Below are 21,499 nucleotides of genomic sequence, written 5' to 3' on the forward strand. Positions count from 1 at the left end.
TGCGCGCGGGGAGGGAGGGAGCGAGCGCCGGCTCCCCGCCCCCACCGCCCCCGGTTCCAATATTTCGCAGAAAGGCACGCGGCTCCTAATCGGTCCTTCCCAGGCGGAGGCTCAGCCGCGCGATGCCCGCGCAGGGGCGGGGGCCGCGGGCCGGGGGAGGCGCGCCGCGTCCGGAGCCGCCGAGCGAGGTGAGCAGCCCGCGTCCTCGGCTGGGGGGCGGGCGGGCGCGCGAAGCCGAGCGGCGGCGGTGCAAAGGGGGGCAGGTTAAAAATAACCCGCTCCGGCTGGGAAGCTCGCGCGCGCTCTCTCGCCTCGTTCGGTGCCAGAGGACTCCAGGGGAGGTGGCGTTGGGGAGGGCAGAGCGGGATTCCCCCTCCTCCGCGGGGCGGGCTGCCCGGCTGCGCGCCGCGGCTGCACGTGTGAGGGGCCCACGCCGCGCCCCCTCCCCAGGCCGGGGCGCATCTGGCAGCGGCCCCTGCCTGGAGGAAAGCGCTCCATTATTCATTATTTACGAGCGTTAATAGATTTGGGGCACCGGGGGTGGGGGGGCGGAGGTGGGTGGCGAGGGCGCTGTGGGGACCCGGTCATTAGGGGAAAGGGTGGGGAACGAAGGGGGGTTAGAGGAAGCAGAAGAGGACGGGGGCGGGGCTGCGGCCCCGGCCTGGAGCGAGAAGTCTGCGCCCGCGCTCAGGTTGCCCCCAGCGCGATGGCGTTCGGGGCGCGCGGGGCACGCGCCCAGAGCGCACCTCCCCGCCGGATTCCTCCTCGCCGTGGGGTCGGGGACCGCGTACGGCGCCGGGAGGGAAGTGCGGGCCTTCGATTTTGCTTCCCGGTCCCTGTCCTTCGCGTCCTCGCCCGTCCCGAGGAGCGCGGAGGGGGCTGCGGGCCGCACGCCCCGCCCTGCGCACCCCTCGCCGCCGCGTCCCCGCCGCAGCCCCGGCCTCATTTATCATCATCTTTGGTCAAGTGGAGTGTGCAAGGAACAGCTGCTTCACTCGGCTGACTTCCGAGGGCGGCTGCAGCGGGAATCAGGGAGATGAATGATGGGGGCTTGGGGGTGGGGCACAGTCCCCCGGGGTCCCCGCGCAGGCGGGGAGGGAGGCGGGGAGCGTCCAGTGCCGCCTCCGCCTCGTGGCGCATGGAGCGCCCCCTTCCTCTAGCGCGCGGCGTCTCCAGTTAACGGGGATGGAAGATGGGGCGCTCCGGGAGGGGGGCGGCACGGGGAGGCGCCCCTCGCTGGCGGAGGGCGGGCGAGCGCGCTGTTGGCGGCTACCGAGGTCGCCGTGACCTTGCTGGGGTCAGCGGGCTGGGCTGCGGAGGCGGCGGCGCGGCGTCTTTGGTGGCGCTTTCCGGATTGGCGCAGAGACCGGGAAATAAGGCGGGGGTGGAAGGGGGGGGAGCATAAATAGAAGGTGAAATTTTACCTGCCCCTGAGGGAGCCTTGCGGATTTTCTCCCGGCAGCAGCAGGCGCTCTCTCTTTGTCTTACACGGCTGAAACATCTGTTGCAGAGGGGCGGCGAGGCCGCAAACAAGCCCCACACACCCTGCGCGCCTCCCCCATCCCCAGCTTGGCCCGAGCAGGGCGCGGGGAGATCGCGGCGCCGCGTTAACCCTGCTCGCGCTCGGTGCGCACGCCCGGCAGCCCCCTGCCGCAGTGCGCGCCTCCGTGTGCGGGGCTTCTCGCCCTCGGACCCCCGAACGGGCCCTCGCGGGGGCGCCACGGACCCTGCCCACCTTCCAAGGGTGCCGTGGCAGCGATCGGGGGCCGGGGGCGGCTGTGGAAAAGGTTAATGGCCTAGTCGCAGACCCTAATTGTCAGACCCCGGGCCCCGCTTGGTTTCAATTACCCTAAGTAGAGACTGAATGCGCAATTAACGGAGTGAGCTTGCCAACTGGAAAGCCGTCTCGCTTGAACATTTAGCAGAATACACCACCAGCTGACTTGGACGAAGCGATTTCCTCCCCCCCCCCCTTTTCTCTCTCGCTCCCTCTCTCTTTTCCAACCCCCTCCCTCTTTTTCTCTCTCCTTAATAATAAAATTATACCAAGCAGTTTGCGGTGTGGCAGGCGGCCAGAAAAGCGTTTCTTTAAACGCTGCCGTCTCACAATTAGGCAGCAAGAGGATTTGACACGCCGCGGCGGCCTGACGGGCAGCTTCCTCCCCAGGTGGAGCGGGCTGGGAGCGGCTGCTGCTGCGCCCCCCTCCCTGGCTGTCAGGAGGTGGCGGAGGGGAGTGGGGGTGTCAGAAGCAAGACCTTGCTCCCCCTTTTTGGCCTCCAGCTCTGGGGGACCTGGAGGAGGCACTGACTCTGGGTGGGGGGACGGGGGGGTGGTCTTCTGTTCCTCCCTCTGCAGAAGGGAGAAGGGGCAGCTGACCTAGAACAGGCTTCTGGCGCTCACTGCTCTTAGCAGCTGGTTTTGTCGGCCAGGAGGGAAAGGTTTGCCACCAAGGTTGAAAATGAGCTGGAGCCCCTCCGCCCCCTCGGCTGCCGGGGGTTCAGATGAAGAGCAGCTTGGCAGGATCCTTGGGGGTGGGGATGGGGGGTCTCTGCAGTTACCCCCACTTCTCTGTCCTGCCTCCAGCCTTCACCCAGGCCTCTCCTGCCACACATCCGTGGTACCCCCACCCCAACAGTCCAGTACTTCCCCGGACTCCCCAGTACTGGCCTCCTGGATGTCCCTTCACCTCCACTGTAACACCACAGCTGTTGTCCAACTGTCTGTCTGTCTGACTCTGAGCACAGAGGGGGCTGTGCTACATTTTCCTCTGGCCTTTCCTTCCCGGCTGGCTGCTGGGTGCATCTGTGCCTGCAGGCCTCTCTTCACACCTCCGTGGACAGGGTCCCTTAGGGCTGCACCCCGCATGGTCCGGCCCCATCCTTCCTTCCATCTCACCTGTCCATCCATCCAGGCAATGTGTAATAAGCACGTGCTCCAGGGTGGCTTGGGGCACTCTCAGGATGAGACGGGTGCATGTGGAGGCGGCTCGTTGTGCTGTTCATTAATTACCGCCCGGTGGGTGCAGCCGGAGCCCACGGGGCGCAGGAGGATGGGCTTATTACGTCTTTGATGGCCCTTGGCCACCTCTCTCAGGGGAGCCCCTAAACCCAGCCCCCAGGCCAGCCCTGCCTCCCGTCTGGGCCCCTGGTGCTTCGCTGGCTCGTGCTGCTCCCAGCCCTTCCTCCGGGACCACGGAACGTTCTAGATGCTCTTCTGCCCTCGCCCTGCCCTCCGTTCCTCCACGTGAGCCCCTGCCACGTCCAGAATCTGTCCCTGCCTTCCCACTCCCGTCCACGTGTCCCCCAGAGATGGCGCCTGGAGGCTTGTGACCAAATACGGCCCACGGGCAGTGTCTCTGTGCCCCTTCGGTGTGTTAAAAAAAGAAACAAAAACTTTCTTTTAATAACTTGGTTCATATTTTGTAAGTGAGAGATTTTCCGATGTATAAAATGCGATTCTGGCTTTGTAAAGGAAGAAAGCCTGCGTTCCCACGTGGCAACCGTCTCCTGGCGCTGAATGGGCTGCCCTCACCCCGGCTTATTTGGGGCCAGGACCCCAGTTTGCTCCCAGCCCCTGGGGGTGACTTCCTTCCTCTGGAGCCCCAGACGAAGGGAGAGGGGCTGTGGCCACAGGCCCCCGGCTCCACCCAAATGGGCGTCGTCCCCTCCCCCCAACTACTCGCTCTGACATTATGTGTGTGATTCAGTCGACACACTTGTATTCCAGGCAGTGGGGGTTATGGACAAATCAGGCAAAAACCCTGCTCTGGTGGAGCTTTCGTTCTAAAGAGAGGCCAGTGGTGAAGCGGGTAAGGGGTGAGGTCTGTCCCGGGGGGCTAGGTGCTTTGGAGAAGGGGAGAGAGCGGGGGGAGAGAGGGTGGAGGGGGCCCGGAGCTGGGGGCGGGCGCCACGTGGGGTGGGAATGGCGTTCCCAGCAGAAGCAGCAGCCGTGCCGAGGCCCCGGGGCTCAGAGAGGCGAACGGGCTGCCGGGGGCCTCCGGGTCACTCAGCGGCCACCAGGCCACCCAGCCGGGAGCCTCTGCTGCCTCCCCTTCCCCAGGGCAGCCTCCGTCTCCTCCGGAAATGGGGTGGAGACGCCCAGGTCGAGCAGAGCCCATCCCGGCGCACGCTGGAGGAAGGTGGCGTCCACGCAGAGCCAGCGGCTGCACACGTCCTGTCCATCTGTCCTGTGCAGCCGCCCGGAACTCCTGGGAGCCCCCCGCTCCCCGAGTCCCCCTCAGATCCCTCACCCAACCTCCTCCGTCTCGCTGGGTGCTCGGAGGCCGAGGCCAAGACCTCGTCAGGGGCGCAGCCTGGCTGGACCTGGGGGGGCCGCAACAGTTGCTTGTAGCCCCCCGGGGGTGCCGGTGCCCTTCCCTGTCTGTCCCCGCAGCCAGCCCACCCCCCACTCCTTTTCTTTTCCTCATTTTGACAGAGACAGGGAAAGACGGGGATGTTTTCTGTTGAGTGGTGAATAAAGTAATCTAAAAAAAAAAAAATAATTGTTCACAAGCGACTGATGAGCTCAGAGCTGAGAGGAGGGGAGCGCCCCTCGACAGCCCCCCGTGTGGGCCTCTTCCGTGCGAGCGGCTGCGGGACCCCTTCTTGCGCCACCCTGCACCGCACAGGGCAGTGGGGTGGGGGTGGGCAGCAGGGGCCCCCGAGCTGCGGGATTCGGCAGGTTGCTCAAATCCTCTTAAAGTTGGGGAGATGGTGGTGTGCTAAGTGGGCTGTTGCAGGGCTGCCCTGGAAAGAGATGCGGGGGCACGGTGGGGGGCAGGGTGGTGGGCACAGCGGGTGCAGGGAGGGTGGCTCAGCTGAGCCCCCGGAGGCGATGACCTAGGTGGGCTTTGGACAGGAGAGCCTGTAAGATCCTGCTCCCCTCTCCTAGAACCCCCAGCCTCAACAGGGGGCCTGGCTGGGCCCCAGCATCTGGAGAGGGTGCTGGGGCTGGCTCCCTGCTTAGCCACCGTTCTCTCCCTGTGCTTTGCTTCTTAACATCTGGGACCCCTGGGCCCCAGCCCCACCCATCCAGTGGGGAGCTCATGAATGAGGGGTGCATGCCCAAGCATGTTGGGGGGCTGCCATGCCTTGGGGTCCTCTGCAATTCCTCACACCCCCCATAATGGAACCCCGTCCCCACCCCACACTGGCCTTGCCCTCCCAGCTGATCCTGTGGGTCCCTGCCCCCCCCCAGGCCCAAGGACCCTACCGTGTCCCAGACGCCTCACCCCTTTCCCCCCACCCCCGCCAGGCCCTGGGGTTCCAGCGAGACCCCATGAGACAGCGGTGAGTCTGGCTCATGAGTTATCGCTTGTGTTTATTACTCATCACCCTCAGCAGATGGGGGGCCGAGGTGGCCCTGCTCTCCCCACCTCCTCGGACCGGCCCTGCGACCCCCGCCTGAGGCCCCCCAAGCACCGCCTTTTCCCGCAGGTTCCCAGGCCTCGAGTGGGCTGGGTTTTCTCCCTGTAGCTACAAATCAAGAAACCGGGTCATGAAACAACCTTGGGTAGGTGGGTGGGATGCAACCAGCGCTCAGCTGTGCGGGAACAGTTTGCTGCCTGCGCTGCTCCCCCTTTCTCGCCCTCCCCCCCCTGCCTTCTCCTCTCTCCCCCCAGTCCCTCCCTCCCCCCTTTTCTGTGTCACACTCTCCCTCCCTCCCTCCCTGTCTCTGAGGCCTGCCGGCACGGTAGTGACACCCCACAAGCCCGTTTTTGGGGTCCCCACACGGGGCCTGGCGCCTGAAGGAGGGGGCAAGATGAGGGCAAAAGTGGGGGTGACCCAGCTTCCGGGGCCGGGGTGTGAGACTCCGGCAGAGCTGTCTCTGCTTCCCCGCAAAGGGGAATCTTGGCGTCAGGCCTGGGGGACTCAGCCCTTGGCCTGACTGCTGCTGCTGTGAGGGGTGGCACTGTGAGCCCCCTCCCCGCTGAGCCTCAGTTTCCCCATCTGTAAAAGGGGCCGAGTAACTACCACCCGGAATGAGGAGAGCTGGGGGAGGGGTGTGTGGCCGCGGACTGGGGGCTTTGCCAGAAGGAAGGACCTGGGCATCCAGCTGCCCTGCTGGGAAGGCCTTTGAGGGTATTGGGGGGCTGGGGTCTCTGCATGACACCCCACCTTCCCCATTTCAGGGCTTTGGGCTGGGTAGGGCCTGGGGGGGCCCCAGAGGGCTGGGGTCCGGGCCAGCTGATGGTATGCGGCTGTGGGGACAGGCCCCTGAGTCTCCTGGCCCCTGGGGAGATGACCTGGGGGGGGGGCACCGCCTGGGGGTCCTTGGAAGGTGAGAGAGCAAAGCCCCAAGAACCCGCTTCTCTCCTCCCTGCTGGTTTGGGGCGTTTCAGGGACCAGCCCGGGAGGGGAGGGGAGAGAGGCGGCAGGTGGGGGCCTCCCCTGACCCCCCCCCTTCTCCCTCCAGGGCCAAACCCACAGCCTGTCCCCGCCAGCCCCCCAGGTTCAAAGGCCACCATCTCTATCTGCCCCTCCTCTCCTGATTCCACCTTCCGCCTGCCTCTTCTCCCCTTCCTTGTCCTCTCCTAGTGCTCTTGGAAAGTAATCATAATCATGATAATTAATAACAACAGCTCCTGGCAGGCCCCAGGCGGCTCTTAAAGAGACAGAGCCTCGATTTCCTCCTGGCAGGGCTGGGGGTCGCCTTTGTTCCTGCCTCCCCTCCCCCTCCCCTCCCCCCCCTCCCTCCCCTTCTCCTCCTTCCCTCCCTCCCTCTCTCCTCTCCCCTCCCTCCCCCACTCCACCCCTCCTTCCCCTCTCCCCTCCCTCCCCTCCCCCTCCCTCCCCCTCTCCCCCCCACTCCCCCCTCCATCACTTCCCCCCTCCCTCCTCCACTCCACCCCTCCCTCCCCCTCTCCCCTCCCCTCTCCCCCCACCCCCCCCTCCATCACTTCCCCCCTCCCTCCCCTCCCTCCCTCTCTCCTCTCCCCCTTCCCCCTCCCTCCCCCTCTCCCCTCCCCTCTCCCCTCCCCTCTCCCCCCCCTCCATCACTTCCCCCCCTCCCTCCCCCTCCCCTCCCCTCTCCGTCTGGGCTGGGGGGTGGCAGGGCAGCACCTTTTGCCCATATGCCCACCAGGCTCAGGGCCTCGCGTGTTTCACTGAACCGTGTTCCCCCGGAGGTGGGTGCTGTCGCCCCCCCAGCTGCTGCGTGTGCTGGGAAGGGCCTGTCACAGGCGGGGACACGAGAGGGCCGGCAGCTGGCCGGGCAGTGAGGGGGCGCGGGGCAGCCACGGAGGGACCGCGGCACGTGCTGTCTGCACCCCGCCACCCCCGCTTCAAGTCATGTTTCTGGTAATGCATTTTGCAGAAGGTGGAAAAAAATTAAAAAAAAAAAATAGCCCTAGAAATGTTAATGATCTCCCCAGGACTCTCCGCAGGAAACGAGGGCGAGCTGGGAGCAATAAACGCCGAAATGTAATTTGCGCAGATATACGAGGCGCGGCCTGCAGGCCGGCGGGGCGGGCGTGTTCCGGGCTCCTCCCTGCGTCCCGGGCGTGGGGGGCCCGTCTGTCTGTCTGTCTGTCTGTCTGTCTGTCCAGTGAGGCCCAGGGGGTGGGCAGAAGGGGCCCTCTCTGTGGGCAGGCGGGCGGGGGGGCCGCCGGGCCAGCACCGGATCCCACCCCCAGCTCCTGGGGACAGAGGCGGCTGGGTGGGGGCCTCCCCGAGTGGGTCGCTTGTGGGAGCAAGGCCTGGGATGGAGCTGGGGAGACCGAGGCAGGGCGGCCCCCCAGTGGGTGAGCAGGGGACTCACCTGTGCTCCCAGAGGGGCAAGGAACACGGGTCACCGGTCTCCTGCCCCCTGCCCATGGCGCCCCCCTCTCGTCACCGTCTCCCCCAGTCTGCGGTTCTCCCACCCAAGCAGGGCAGGCGGCTTCCGCTCCACCCTCAGGACGCGAGACCCCCCGGGCTGGGCTTCTGGCCGCCCTCGGGCGTGTCCCGCTGGGCCGCAGGGAGCCCCCCTCTGTCCCCTTCCTGCGTCAGCCCCCAGCCCCCAAACGGAGCCCAGGCTGGGTGTCGGGGGGTGGGGGCCGGTCCGAGGAAGAGGGGCAACCCCTCCCTCTGCGCCCCTCTCCCCCACTTCCCCTCTCCCTCTGGCTCTCTTCGCCTCTGTCCCCCCTCGCCTCTCTGCGCCCCTCCCCCTGCTCCACTCGGGCCCCTCCTGTCACCCTGGAATCTCCAGGGCCTGCGAGGCCTCCCCAGTTCCCGCTTTCCCGTTTGGGAAGGCCCCACTCGCCTCTCCACTGCCCGTCCCAGGAGCCTGTCCCAGGGGGACCACCAGGGCCCGCGGCTCCCTCCGCCCCCAACCTCTCTGCCTTTCAGGCTGTCCTGTTTCTTGGGTGACCAGCTGGCGGTCGGTGTGGGAGCCTTTGGCCTGGACACCGAGGACCAGCTTTGGGAATCCAGCTGCACGGCCCGGAAAGGCCCCCGATCCCTCCCCAGTCATTCCTGACCCCGGATCCTGCTCTGGGCCGGCCAGACCCCACCCAGGCCCCCGACCCCTCCAGCCAGAACCAGATGGACTCCAGCCCTGGCGTGTGACCCCGCGGGGGCAGGGGGCCAGGAGAGCTCCCCACCCATGCCAGGGCCCTTGGCCTGTGTCTCCCTCCTCGCTGGCACGAGCTCCTCACACAGGGCCACGCCGGCTGCGCACACCCACGACACCAGAACCAGGAGGCAGCGCCACTGTCCCGTGTTCCTGGGGGTCGAGAAGGGGCGCTTCCTGCCCACCGCGGCCCGGTGGCCCCCAGCCCACGTCTGCTCGGGGAGCAGATTCCAGATGGCGCAATAGAGGAGGTGGTTGGAGGGGAGGGTTGTGCACGCAGTTCTATGGGGGTGCAGGCGTCTGTGTGTGTCTGCTTCTGCACACACAAGTGAGGATGTGTGTCTGTGTGCTCCTGGGTGTGTGCACAGGAGCCTGTGGGTCTGTGTGTGTGCAGGCGTTTCTGTGGGTTGGTGTGTGCACCTGTGTGTGTGTCTGTGTGTCTGTGGGTCTCTGCAGGTGAGCGTGTGTCCATGGACATGCGTATCTGTTGGAGCAGGGCTGGGAGCAGGTGGCAGGAAGGCCCAGAGGTTGCCAGTGTGTGCACAGCGGGTGGGGGGTTCAGGGTGGGGGCCTGGGGAGGGCCGGAGGGCGGGCTGGGGGGCTCCTTTCTGAGGCCCGAGGAAACGGCTCTGTCTGAACCCCCCCGCCCCCGCTCCCCTTCCTCTTTTCACAGACACCCGGCCCACGTCATGCAGTCTTTTCGAGAGAGGTGTGGTTTCCATGGCAAACAGCAGAGCTACCAGCAGGGCTCGCAGGAGACTCCGCACCTGGAGAACTACCGGCAGCCGGGTCCGGCCGGGCTGAGCTGCGAGCGGCAGCGGCTGCTCCCCAAAGATTACTACGGCCAGCCGCATTACCCGGGCTACGAGGGCGGCGCGGGCACGCCGGCCGGCGCAGTGGCCACAGAGAAGTACCACCCGGGCAGCAAGGCCCTGCCTTCCCAGCAGGCCGTGCCAGGCAGGCCCAGCTTCCCCGGCTACAGCGTCCAGGACAGCGGCCCCTACCCCGGCCGCTACTCTGGGGAGGAGAGCCTGCAGGCCTGGGGGGCCCCACAGCCGCAGCCCCTGCCCGGGCTGGTGGGCAAATACGATGAGAACTTGATGAAGAAGACGCCGGTGGCCCCAGGCAGGCAGTACCCCGAGCCCAGCAGCCAGCTGCCCTTCCGGACTCACTCCCTCCACGTCCAGCAGCCACAGCCGCCGCAGGCCCCGCAGCCCCTGGCCTACCCCAAACTCCAAAGGCAGAAGCTCCAGAACGACATTGCCTCAGCCCTGCCCTTTGCCCAGGGCAGCCACTTCCCCCAGCACTCCCAGTCCTTCCCCACATCCTCCACTTACTCCTCATCCGGGCCGGGCGGTGGGCAGGGCACCCACTCCTACAAGAGCTGCCCGGCACCATCTGCCCAGTCCCACGACAGGCCGCTGACCGCCAACGCCAGCCTGGCCCCGGGGCAGCGGGTGCAGAACCTGCACAGCTACCCGTCGGGCTGCCTCGGCTACGACCAGCAGAAGCAGCCACCGCCGCAGCAGCCACCCCTTCAGAGCCGGCACCATGCCCAGGAGGCCCTCCACTTCCAGAACCTCGCCAAGTATCGGCACTACGGGCAGCCGGGCCAGGGCTACTGTCCCCCCGAGGCGGCCGTGCGGGCCCCGGAGCAGTACTACCAGACCTTCAGCCCCGGCTCCGGCCACTCGCCTGCCCGCTCCGTGGGCCGCTCGCCCTCCTACAGCTCCACCCCATCACCCCTGATGCCGAACCTGGAGAACTTCCCCTACAGCCAGCCGGCACTCAGCACCGGGGCCTTTCCCGCCGGCCTGGCCGACCACAGCCACTTCATGCCCCTGCTCAACCCCTCGCCAACGGACGCCGCCGGCCCCGTGGATGTCCAGGCTGGCAACTGCAAGCCGCTGCCGAAGGACAAGCTCCCGGAGAACCTGCTGTCCGACCTCAGCCTGCAGAGCCTCTCGGCCCTGACGTCGCAGGTGGAGAACATCTCCAACACGGTGCAGCAGCTGCTGCTCTCCAAGGCCGCCGTGCCCCCGAAGAAGGGCGGCGCCAAGGGCCTCGTGTCCCGGACACCGGAGCAGCTCAAGAGCCAGCACTGCAGCCCTGAGGGCAGCGGCTACTCGGCCGAGCCGGGGGGCACACCGCTGTCCGAGCCCCTCAGCAGCACCCCACAGTCGGTGCACGCCGAGCCCCAGGAGGCCGACTACCTGAGCGGCTCCGAGGAGCCCCTGGAGCGCGGCTTCCTGTACTGCGGCCAGGCCCGCGGCAGCCCCGCCAGGGTGCCCGGCCACGCCAAGGCCAAGCCCGAGTCGGTGTCCACCTGCTCCGTGACCTCGCCTGACGACATGTCCACCAAGTCGGACGACTCCTTCCAGAGCCTGCAGAGCAGCCTGCCGCTGGACAGCTTCTCCAAGTTCGTGGCAGGCGAGCGGGACTGCCCGCGGCTGCTGCTCAGCGCCCTGGCGCAGCAGGGCCTGGCCTCCGAGATCCTGGGGCTGCAGGAGGCCATCGGTGAGAAGGTTGACAAGGCCTGGGCCGAGGCGCCCAGCCTGCCCAAGGACGTCGGCAAGCCGCCCTTCTCGCTGGAGAACCACGGGGGTGCCTGCCTGGGCCCGGACGCCAAGGACCCGTGGCCTCGGCCGGGGGAGCCAGAGGCCCTGGCCGACGCGCTGCAGCTGGGCAAGGGCCCTGACGCCAAGGACTTTGGCCCAGATGGCTTGTTCGAAGACCCCTCTGTGGGCTTCGCCACCCCTGACCCCAAGAAGGCAGCGGGCACCCTGCCCTTTGGCGCCAAGTCGGCCCTGGGGGCTGCTGTGTCGGACCCCACTGTGGCGCCGTTTGACTGCTTCCCGGACCCAGCCGCTGCCGGCTCAGCAGACCCCGCCAACCCCTTCGCCTGGCCAGAGGAGAACCTGGGGGACGCCTGTCCTCGCTGGGGCCTGCCCCCCGGTGAGCTCGCCAAGGGCCTGGAGCCGGGTGGGAAGGCCCCGGAGGGCGTCGGCAAAGAGGGGGCCCCCGAGGCTGCGGCCTGCCTGGGCTTCCAGGACGAGCAGCGGCCTGGGGAGACAGCGGCCGTGCCCGGCGACTTCAGGCCGGAGGAGGCGGGCGGGGTGAAGGCGGAGGCGGGTGGCCGGCTGCCACCGTGCCACGAGGCGGGGAGGGCTGACCGCTGGCTGGAGGACAGCCGGCACTGCTGCTCGGCAGCCGACTTCGGGGACCTGCCGCTGCTGCCCCCCAGCAGCCGCAAGGAGGAGCTGGAGGCCGAGGAGGAATTCTCGTCGCTGTGCGAGCTGCTGGGCAGCCCCGAGCAGAGGCCGGGCCTCCCGGACCCGCTGTCCCCCAAGACCTCGCTGATGTGCACCAAGGAGGAGGTGGAGGAGGCCCTGGAGGGCAAGGCGGGCTGGGGCTCCCCTTGCCCGCTGTCCGGGGACTCCGTCATCCTGCTGGGCCCCACCGTGGGCGCCGAGTCCAAGGTCCAGAGCTGGTTCGAGGCCTCCCTGTCGCACATGAAGCCAGGTGAGGAAGGCCCGGACAGCCAGCGGGTGCCGGGGGACCTCGCACCCCCAGACGCACCCCTCGCCCCCAAGCCCAACAAGCCAGCTGTGCCCGAGCCCCCCATCGCCAAGAAGGAGCCCGTGCCACGGGGCAAAAGCCTGCGGAGCCGGCGGGTGCACCGGGGGCTGCCCGAGGCCGAGGACTCTCCCTGCAGGGCACCAGTGCTGCCCAAGGACCTGCTGCTCCCCGAGTCCTGCATGGGCCCCCCCCAGGGGCAGACGGAAGGGGCGGGGGCCCCGGGCCGGGGGGCCTCGGAGGGGCTCCCCCGGATGTGCACCCGCTCCCTCACAGCCCTGAGCGAGCCCCGCACGCCCGGCCCCCCAGGCCTGTCCACCACCCCCGCTCCCCCAGACAAACTGGGGGGCAAGCAGCGAGCCGCCTTCAAGTCGGGCAAGCGGGTGGGCAAGCCGTCCCCCAAGGCCGCGTCCAGCCCCAGCAACCCGGCCGCCCTGCCCGTGGCTTCTGACAGCAGCCCCGTGGGCTCCAACACCAAGGACACGGATTCGCCGGGCCTCCCCGGGCAGGACCAGCGTGCCATGACCCTCCGCTCCCGCACCAAAGCCCAGGAGGTCTTCCACGCCAAGCGGCGGCGGCCGGCGGAGGGCCGGCTCCCCAACTGCCGCGCCGCCAAGAAGCTCCTGGCCGACAGCCACCTGCCCCCCAGGTTCGGGGTGTCCGGTGGCCCCCAGAAGGAGGGCCGAGCTGGCCAGCAGGTGAGGGTGCCGAAGCCCGGCGCGGGCGGCAAGCTGTCTGACCGGCCCCTGCACGTGCTCAAGAGGAAGTCCCCCTTCCTGGCGCCCGTCCCCACCAAGAGGCGGAACCTCATTTTGCGAAGTGGCGGCGGCACCGGCGGCGGGGACAGAGAGGAGGCCGAGGGTGCCCCTGCCCTCTTCAAGAGGGTGTCTTCTCCCAAGAAGGCCAAGCCCGCCAAGGGCACTGGCGAGCCCCCCACCAAGCCCCCGCCCCCAGAGGCCCCCTCGCAGGCGGCCTTCCCGGGGACCGTGAAGACCAAGGTGCTGCCCCCCAGGAAGGGCCGGGGCCTGAAGCTCGAGGCCATCGTCCAGAAGATCACGTCGCCCAGCCTGAAGAAGCTGGCGTGCAGGGCCTCGGGGGCCGCTCCCAGCAACCCCCTGAGCCCGTCGCTGCCCGAGAAGGAGCGGGGGCCCAAGGGGGCCGGGGGCAGCCCGGCAGGCGCAGAGGAGGGCCTGGCCGCCGCGGGCACGGTGCCGAGACTCCCGGTGGCGTCCGGGGCCGACCCGCCGTGCAGAGCCGCGAGCAGCAGATCCTTCAAAGGCAAACTCGCCACCAGTAAGAAGCTGTCCCCGGGCGAGGGTTTCAGCCCGGAGGCCTTCCCGTCCCCGGAGGCCCTGCAGCCCGGGGGCAGCGCCCTGGCGACCAAGAAGAGGAGCCGCAAGGGCAGGGAGAAGCGGCCCCACTTCGGCCCGGCCCCGCTCCTGACTCCCCAGGACAGGGCCAGCGGCACGCGGGGGGACGCTGAGGACGGCCTGGGTGGCGGCGGCAAGAAGCCAAAGACGGAGGAGCTGGGGCCGCCCGATCCGAGGGTGCAGAAGCAGCCGGGCCACGCCGGCTACGGCAGTTACTCCAAGCGGAAGCGGCTCACGCGGGGCCGGGCCAAGAACGCCGCCTCGCCCTGTAAGGGACGCGCCAAGCGGCGGCGGCAGCAGCAGGCGCTGCCCCTGGATCCCGCCGAGCCTGAGATCCGCCTCAAGTACATCTCGTCGTGCAAGCGGCTGCGGGCGGACAGCCGGGCCCCAGCCTTCTCGCCCTACGTGCGGGTGGAGAAGCGCGGCGGCTTCACGGCCTTGTGCACTGTGGTCAACTCCCCCGGGGACGAGCCCAAGCCCCAGAGGAAGCCTTCCTCCTCCTCCTCCTGCACTTCCTCCTCCATGGATGCGGCTGGGGGCCCCCTGACCACCCTCCCCGGGGGCTCCAGCCTGCAGCCGCGGCCCTCCCTGCCCCTCTCCTCCACCATGCACCTGGGGCCCGTGGTCTCCAAGGCCCTGAGTACGTCTTGCCTTGTGTGCTGCCTCTGCCAAAATCCGGCCAACTTCAAGGACCTCGGGGACCTCTGTGGCCCCTACTACCCCGAACATTGCCTCCCCAAAAAGAAACCAAAACTCAAGGAGAAAGCGAGGGCAGAGGGTGCCTGCGAGGAGGCCTCGCCGCCCCCAGAGAGAACACTCAGAGGCCTCGAGTGCGCCGCTGCCGCCGCCACCGGGAAGCCCCCCAGGCCTGAGGGCCCGGCCGACCCGGCCAAGCAGGGCTCGCTGCGCACCAGCGCCCGGGGCCTGTCCCGGCGGCTGCAGAGCTGCTACTGCTGCGATGGCCGGGGCGATGGCGGCGAGGAGGCGGCCGTGGCCGACAGAAGCCGCAAGCACGAGTGCAACAAGGAGGCGCCGGCCGAGCCCGGCGGGGACACCCAGGAGCACTGGGTGCATGAGGCCTGCGCCGTGTGGACGGGCGGGGTCTACCTGGTGGCCGGGAAGCTCTTTGGGCTGCAGGAGGCTGTGAAGGTGGCCGTGGACATGGTAAGAGGCCAGAGCAGCGGGGAGGGAACCTGGGGCCACCCTCCATCCTGAGTGACCACCTGGAGACTCAGCCTCTCCGGGGAGCGTGGGGGAAACCGAGGCACCCGTCAGGCTGAGGGAGCACACACGGGTCCACCCGGGCAGGCATCCTGCTGCCCTCACTGCTGTCCGGCCTGGAGCCTGTTCACATGCTCCCCTGGCACCTGCCAGCTCCAGCCCCACCCAGAGCCCCCCACGGCCCCTTTCCCAGGTTGTCAAACAGGACTCTGGGTAGATGAGAGGCCAGCCCAGAACTGACCCTCCGGGGGCCCTTGGGGGCCCTAAAAAGCAAATTGTCCCCCACACCAGGAACCTTGTGTTTAAAGCAGAGCTGGGCTTGAAGGGAGACCCCCTCCAACGAGCCATGTCTTCTGGGACGCGGCTCCCGGTAACAGGCCTGGGCCCCCTGCTTCTTGCAGGACGGCTCCCAAGGTGAGGCGACAGTGGGCAAGGAAGCCCAGAAACTTCTAGAGGCTCTGAAACTGCCCCAGCTGGCATCTCAGTTTCAAAGCCAAGCTTGGTCCCTTGAACACTGTGTGACCCTGGACAGGTCACTTAACCTCTCTGTGCCTCGTTTCCGCCTCTCTGAAGGGGGGTGGGGGTCAGCCTCACAGGCAGAGTGAGTGTGCCCCGGGCTGGTATAGCGGTGCCTGGCGCACAGTAACTCCCCGGGGTGTCCGCTGCTGGCACTGCCATCGATGGCACCGAGTACTCAAAGTGGCCAGGATGCCGACACCGCGGCCATGTTACCACTGCCAGGAGCACCGCAGGCTCTCAACCTCTGCGGGTCCCTCTGAGAGGGCATCGCCCGCAGCTGCTCACCAGGGCGCCTGGGAAGTTGGGAAGGGGCAGGGCTTTACTGACCCCTGAAGTGGGCAATCAGCATTGCCAAGGGCGAACCACAAAGGCTGGGCTCTCCCACGGCCAGTGCCGGGCCCTCTACCCCATCAGGGCACCTACCCCCCCGGGGATCCAGGGCAAATAGGAAATGACACCCCCCGGTGCTGTGCAGCTCTGGGAACATGGCTCTCGGACCCCTCTCCCCACGTCCCGCCTCTGGTCCCAGCCCCAGAGGGTGGTGGCCGATGTGAGCAGCGGGCAGGCCTGGGGAGGGGAGAAGCCAGAGCAGGCAACGGGCACCAGACGTCTCCACTGCCTGCATCGGGGAAGTCAGTGCCCAAGCGGGAAGCACCCCAGTACTCAACAGGAGGCCTCCACCCCGTCTCCACGCTGGCCCTCGCTGGGTCCTGAACCGCATTCCATCCGAGAGATCCCCCCCAGCCCACCCTCCCATCTCTGCCCATCCTCTGGTCCACCTGTCCCTGTCATGGCTGCCTTCGCGCCTGCTCTCTCGCAGACCCTCCCTGTGGAAGCCCGTGGTCAGCCACCCGGCCGTGGGGCCCCCTGCCATCCCGCCGCCCTGGGGTTGGTTAGGGACCTTCTCCCCGCCCAGGTGCCCTGCCCACGATCCTTTCCCACAGGTGCGGCCCCCACAGGCCCCGGCCCTCTCCCCTCCTCCTTGGCAGTCATTTCTCCCCTGCTTGGCCACAGCCCTGTCTCCACTGGCTCCTTCCCAGCTCCTCTCAGGAGGTGCATCTCTGCTGTCGGGACAGTATTAACAACCCTCGGTTCCCCGGTGCCAGCTACACACACACACACACACACACACACACACACACACACACAGACACCACACACACACACACACACACACCACACACACACACACACACACACACACACCCCCCCTAACCCTCCGCGGCTTCTGCCCCCACTTCTGGACTGGCTGCCCCACCCCTGCACCCCAGTGCACACCCCACCCCGTCAGACCCCGTCCACGCCCTTGCCCCTGTGGGAACAGCACGAGGGGTTCGGCCACTGAGCCCGAAATCCCCTGAGCCCACACCGTGAGGACTCCGCGTGGCTATGTGGAGTCTTGGGGTGTCCTCCGCTTTCTTTTCTGGGTCTCCTTCGAGAATAGTCATGCCTGTGGGCGCCGAGAGTCTCGCCCCAGGCCCTCAGCACTGCAGCCCTGCAGACGGGACCTGGCGCTGCCGGGGGGTGCAGGAGGGTCATGGCCGGGCAGCCCCAGGACCGGGGTTTTTCCTTTTAGCAGTGGCCGCCAGCCCTGCCCGCTGGGGGTGCTCCCTGCCCTGTCCAGCAGGAGCGAGTTGAGGGGAGCAGAGCACTGACCCCCAATGGGTGGGGGTGTGTGCGCAGTTTTTAAGTCAGCAGTGGGGACACTAGGCATGAGCCTGGGAAATGCGCTTGTAAGTTATTCTCCTGGTAGGTTTATTTTTAATTTAGCTCTGTGACCTGGGAGGGAGAGGAGAGAGAAGCTGTGAGCACATGACAAAAATAAAATAAAATGGATGATTCAAAAAAGAGGGGTGGGGAGAGGGGAGCAGGGGCCCCGTCCCGGCTGCTCTCCGGCTGCTGGGACGTCTGGCCTCGACATGCACAGGAGACCGGTGCAACAGTGGCAGGGGCTTCTCTGGGTGCCACAGCCGCTAACCGGCCCGGTTCAGCCCACCCTGTCCGTGTCCCGGGCCCCAAGGACCCCCTGCAAGGTCAGCGCTGCGAGGACACGCGCCAGCCAGGGGCAGGGCTGAAGGCAGAGCCCTGGGCAGCTGGGGCGAGATCCGGAGGCCCCCTGCCAGCGCCCATTCCAGCCGCACGTCCACCCAGAGGAGCCGGGCCGTCCCGGGGAGCCCTGCACACTGGCCCCAGGCTGGGGGGACCCCAGGGCCAACACACAGCCCACCTCCCCCGGGCCACCTGGGGGGTGCCCAGCAGCCTCAGGACTCCCCACCCCACCCGCCACTGGGAGTCCAATTCCATTTCTGGCAAGAGCTGGCTGTGTGGCTTCAGGCAGGTCGCTTGCCCTCTCTGGACTCACCTGTCAAAGCTGAACCCCATTTGCAGGGGTGCAGCTGACAGCGGGGTGGTGGGGGGAGTCTCCCAGGACCTGCCCGGCACGCAGTGGGGCCCGGTGCCCAGCCCTCCTGCCCCCCACATCACACCTGCCAGCTCTTTGGCCTCCATTTTGTTCTCTGGAGGGACAGAACTGGCGGACCCCCGGGGCCAGCCCTCTCCCCTGCCCCAGCCTTCTCCCCTCTCTCAGGGAACCCCCCATCCCCACCTCCTGGGGCCCCTTCCCCTGAGCCTGATCGCCTCTGAAGCCCCCTCTCCTGCCCAGAGAGCGCCCTGCCGGGGGGGCTTTGGCATCAGGGCGACCAGTGACCCTTGACCCCGCCTTGGCCTGAGTCCCTGTGCCTGGGGGGCAGGTCCCTGGAGCGCGGCACTGGGGTCAGAGGGCAGGGTTCAAAGTGCAGTGCTGCGGTCGGGGACAGGGTTCGGACCCGAGTCTTCTGCCTGTGACCCGTTTCCTCACCTCTCAAGTGGGCCTTCGAACCCGCCTCGTGCGTTGGGGGGTCGCCGGCTGGAGGAGCCCCCATTACCCTTTGAGCCTCGGAAGCCCCGGGGCCTCTTTGGGGCGGGAGACGTGGGCCTGGCCGGGCCCCTGCCTCTCTGTGGCTGAGGAGCTGGGGGTACATGTGGCCCCAGGAGGCCCCAGAAGGAAACTGTCCTTCAGAGGAGACCGGAACACCTGATGTTCTGGGGGTCCCCAGCCCCCCAGCCTGGGCCTCCTCCTTCCCCCAGCTCTGGGCACCAGAGGGGGTGTCCCTGGGCATTTCGTGGGCCAGGGAAGATGGGAGAAGCGTCCCCCCCACAAGCCTCCCTTTGTTGGGGTGCGGCTCTCCCTCGGCTCGGGGGCCCGCGATGCAGCACCGTCTAGCTCCTCGGAGGCTGTGTGCCCTGCGGCCGCTCACTCACCCTCTCTGCGCTTTGGGTGGCATGAGAAGAGCGGGCGAGCTGTTGCTTCAGCCTCAGTAACGGGAGCTCAACCGTGTGGGTTGAGCTGCGGATCCAGCGTCCACGGCTGCCCCCCAAGAGGCTGCCGGACCCCTAGCTCCACGGACCCCTGTCCCTGAGGCTCAGAACGAGCCAGACACCCCGATAACCCGGCATCTCTGGGGAACAGCTGTTTTGTTCTCTGTCGAATCTGGGGCCGAGTCTCAGGGAGGATGGGCTGGTTCCCAGTGGGCCGGGATGGGCTGGGTCCCGTGGGTGCTCTGTGGCTGCCCACCCTCACCCGGCCTGGATGCGAGCCTCAGTCTCACCGTCCGCGAAGTGGGGCTGGTGAGAGTTCCCCACCTCAAGGGCTGTTAGGGGATTCGGGAGCAAAGACCCTGCCCCGAGCACACAGCACCCACTACACCCGGGCACAGGCGATGTGTAAACAAGTCCCGGGGCCGTCCGCTGGGCCCACGGGTGTCTCAGTCTCCATGACCCAGGGAGGGGCTGGTCTGCAGTTTACACAGGAGGATCCGAGGCACAGAGAGTTTGAGTCGCTCACCCGAGGTCACACAGCACAGAGCAGCAGAGCTGGGATTCGAACCCAGGCCTGTGCAGTACCAGGACCCAAAAGCCTAGCTGCAACGTGGCCAGAGACTCACCTGCCTTCCCTCTCCTCGCCAGACATGTTCCAGCTGCCAGGAAGCCGGGGCCACCATTGGGTGCTGCCACAAAGGATGCACCCACACCTACCATTACCCCTGTGCCAGCGACGCCGGTAAGAGCCCACTGGGGGGGCACGAGGGGCCCTAGATCCCCGTCCAAGCGGCTCAGGAGGATGCTGAGCCTGGCCTCTTCCACCCAGCCCCGTCTGACCCCTGGGCTCTCCTCCACTCCTGCCCCAGCAATGCTGGGTCACCTTTTCCTTCTCCCGCACTGGACCCAGGCTGGGTGATGCCGGGGTGTGGAGATAAGTCGGTCCCCAGCCCACCACTTCAGGAATGCCTGGTCTGATGGGTAAACAGAGGCATAACCTATAATATGGAGAGAAGTTCAAGGAGCTCTCATTGCCATGGGATGGGGAGGATCTCAGGCCTCAGAGAGTAAGGGGTACGAGGACTAGGCCTTTGAAGGATGAATAGGAGTTCGGTGGGCAGAGAAAAAGGGCAGGATGCACCTAAACAACAAAATCAGAAGGAGGTGGGAGGAGATGAGGTCAAACCATCTCCTGTTGGCAATGGGGAACACTTGTGGAAGGTTTTTAAGCAGGGCTGTTGGGCCTGGAGCCAGAACCAGGCTCTCCTGCAGCCACTTCTCTCCATTCCCTACTCTCACTCATTCATTGTTCCACAGACAATTTACTGAGCACCTACCATCACCAGACCCCTAGAGTGACAGACTGCAAGGGCCAGAGAGATCTGGGGAAACTGAGGCTCAAAGACATTCCTTGCTTAATTCCAAAGAAAGAAATTGCTTATGGTGGGCTTTTTTTTCTTTTTCTTTCACTCCAAAGTAAAAATTCAGTACCTATTAAGCAGTTTCTCCCCATTTCTTTCTCCTGCCAGCCCCTGGCAACAACAAATCTGCATTCTGTCTCTGTATTTCTCTATTCTGGATATTTCCTCTATATGGAATCATGCAGTGGATGGCCGTTAGTGTCTGGTTTCTTTCACTCAGCACAGTGTCTTTGAGGTTCATCCTTGTCATCACGAGCACTGGAACGTTGTTCCTTTTAAGGCTGGATAATATTCCACTGTGTGGCTGTACCACATTCGTTTATTCATTCATCCCTTGTTGGACATTTGGGTTGCTTCTTCCTTTCAGATATTGTGATTCTTGCTGCCCTGAACATGCGTGTACACGAGTCTGTCTGAGTCCCTGCTTTCAGTTCTCTGGGGTACATTACCTGGGTGTGGGATTGCTGGAACGTATGGTTTATTTATGCTTAACTGTTTGAGGAACTGCCAAACTGTTTTCCACAGCGGCTGCCCCACTTTACATCCCCACCAACAGCGTACTAGGGTTCCCATTTCCTGTATCCTTGACAGCGCTTGCTGGTTTCCTCTTTTAATTATAGCCCTCCTAGTGGGCGTGAGGTGGTATCATTGTGGTTTTCATTTGCATTTCCCTGGTGGCTAATGGTGTTGAGCGTCGTTTCACGGGCTCATTGTCCGTTTGCGTATCTTCTTTGAAGAAATGTCTGTTCAAGTCCTTTACTCATTTTTTAAAATTAGGTTGTTTGTCTTTTTGTTGTTGAGTTGTACAAGTTCTTTTACATATGTATTGAATACAAGACCCTTATCAGATGTATGATTGCCAACCGTTCTTTCCCATTCTGAGGTTGTCTTTACTTTCTTGGTAATGTCCTTTGATGCACAAAAGTTTTTATTTATGAAGTCCAATTTATATTCTTTTGTTGCTTGTGCTTTGAGTGTCATAACTAAGAACGGATTCATTGCTAAACCCAAGGTCATAAAGATTTACTCCTATGTTTTCTTCTAGCTCTTACATTTAAGTCATTGATGCACTTGGAGTTAATTTTTGTATATGGTGAGAGGAAGGGGGACCAAGTTAATTCGTTGAAGAGACTGTTCTTTCCCCGATGAATGGACTTGGTGCCTTTGTCAACAACCAACTGGACAAAGATGTGTGGGTTTATTTCTGGAATCTCAGTTCTGCTCCATTGGTTTGTACATCTGTCTTTGTGCAAGTGCCATGCTGTTTTGATTACCGTAGCTTTGTAGTGAGTTTTGAAATAGAGTGTGAGCCCTCTAATTTTGTTTTTTTTCAAGATTGTTTTGGCCATTCAGGACCTCTTGCAATTTCATGTGAATTTGAGAATTGCCTTTTCCATCTCTGCACAAATGGCCGTTGGGATTTCAGTCAGGACTGTGTGGTCTCTGTGGACCACGCTGGGTGGTTTGATGGCGTAACACTATCA

At 65.4% G+C, this 21,499-nt stretch overlaps 1 protein-coding gene across 4 annotated transcripts in view; it reads left to right on the forward strand.

The window, feature by feature from the left end:
- RAI1 (retinoic acid induced 1) overlaps positions 1-21,499 on the forward strand; it is a 105,073-nt gene that overhangs the window by 78,100 nt on the left and 5,474 nt on the right. For 3 of the 4 annotated variants that reach the window (XM_037808591.1, XM_037808589.1, XM_037808590.1), the window contains exons 2-3: positions 9,225-14,661; positions 19,243-19,336. In XM_037808591.1, coding sequence (XP_037664519.1) covers positions 9,241-14,661; positions 19,243-19,336 — 5,515 coding nt within the window. In that variant the 5' untranslated portion in view covers positions 9,225-9,240. The remainder of the gene's footprint in view (positions 1-9,224; positions 14,662-19,242; positions 19,337-21,499) is intronic. The other variant, XM_037808592.1, reaches the window with a different exon arrangement.

Source organism: Choloepus didactylus, chromosome 18 (assembly GCF_015220235.1).
Source record: "Choloepus didactylus isolate mChoDid1 chromosome 18, mChoDid1.pri, whole genome shotgun sequence".
NCBI classification, from domain to species: Eukaryota; Metazoa; Chordata; class Mammalia; order Pilosa; family Megalonychidae; genus Choloepus; species Choloepus didactylus.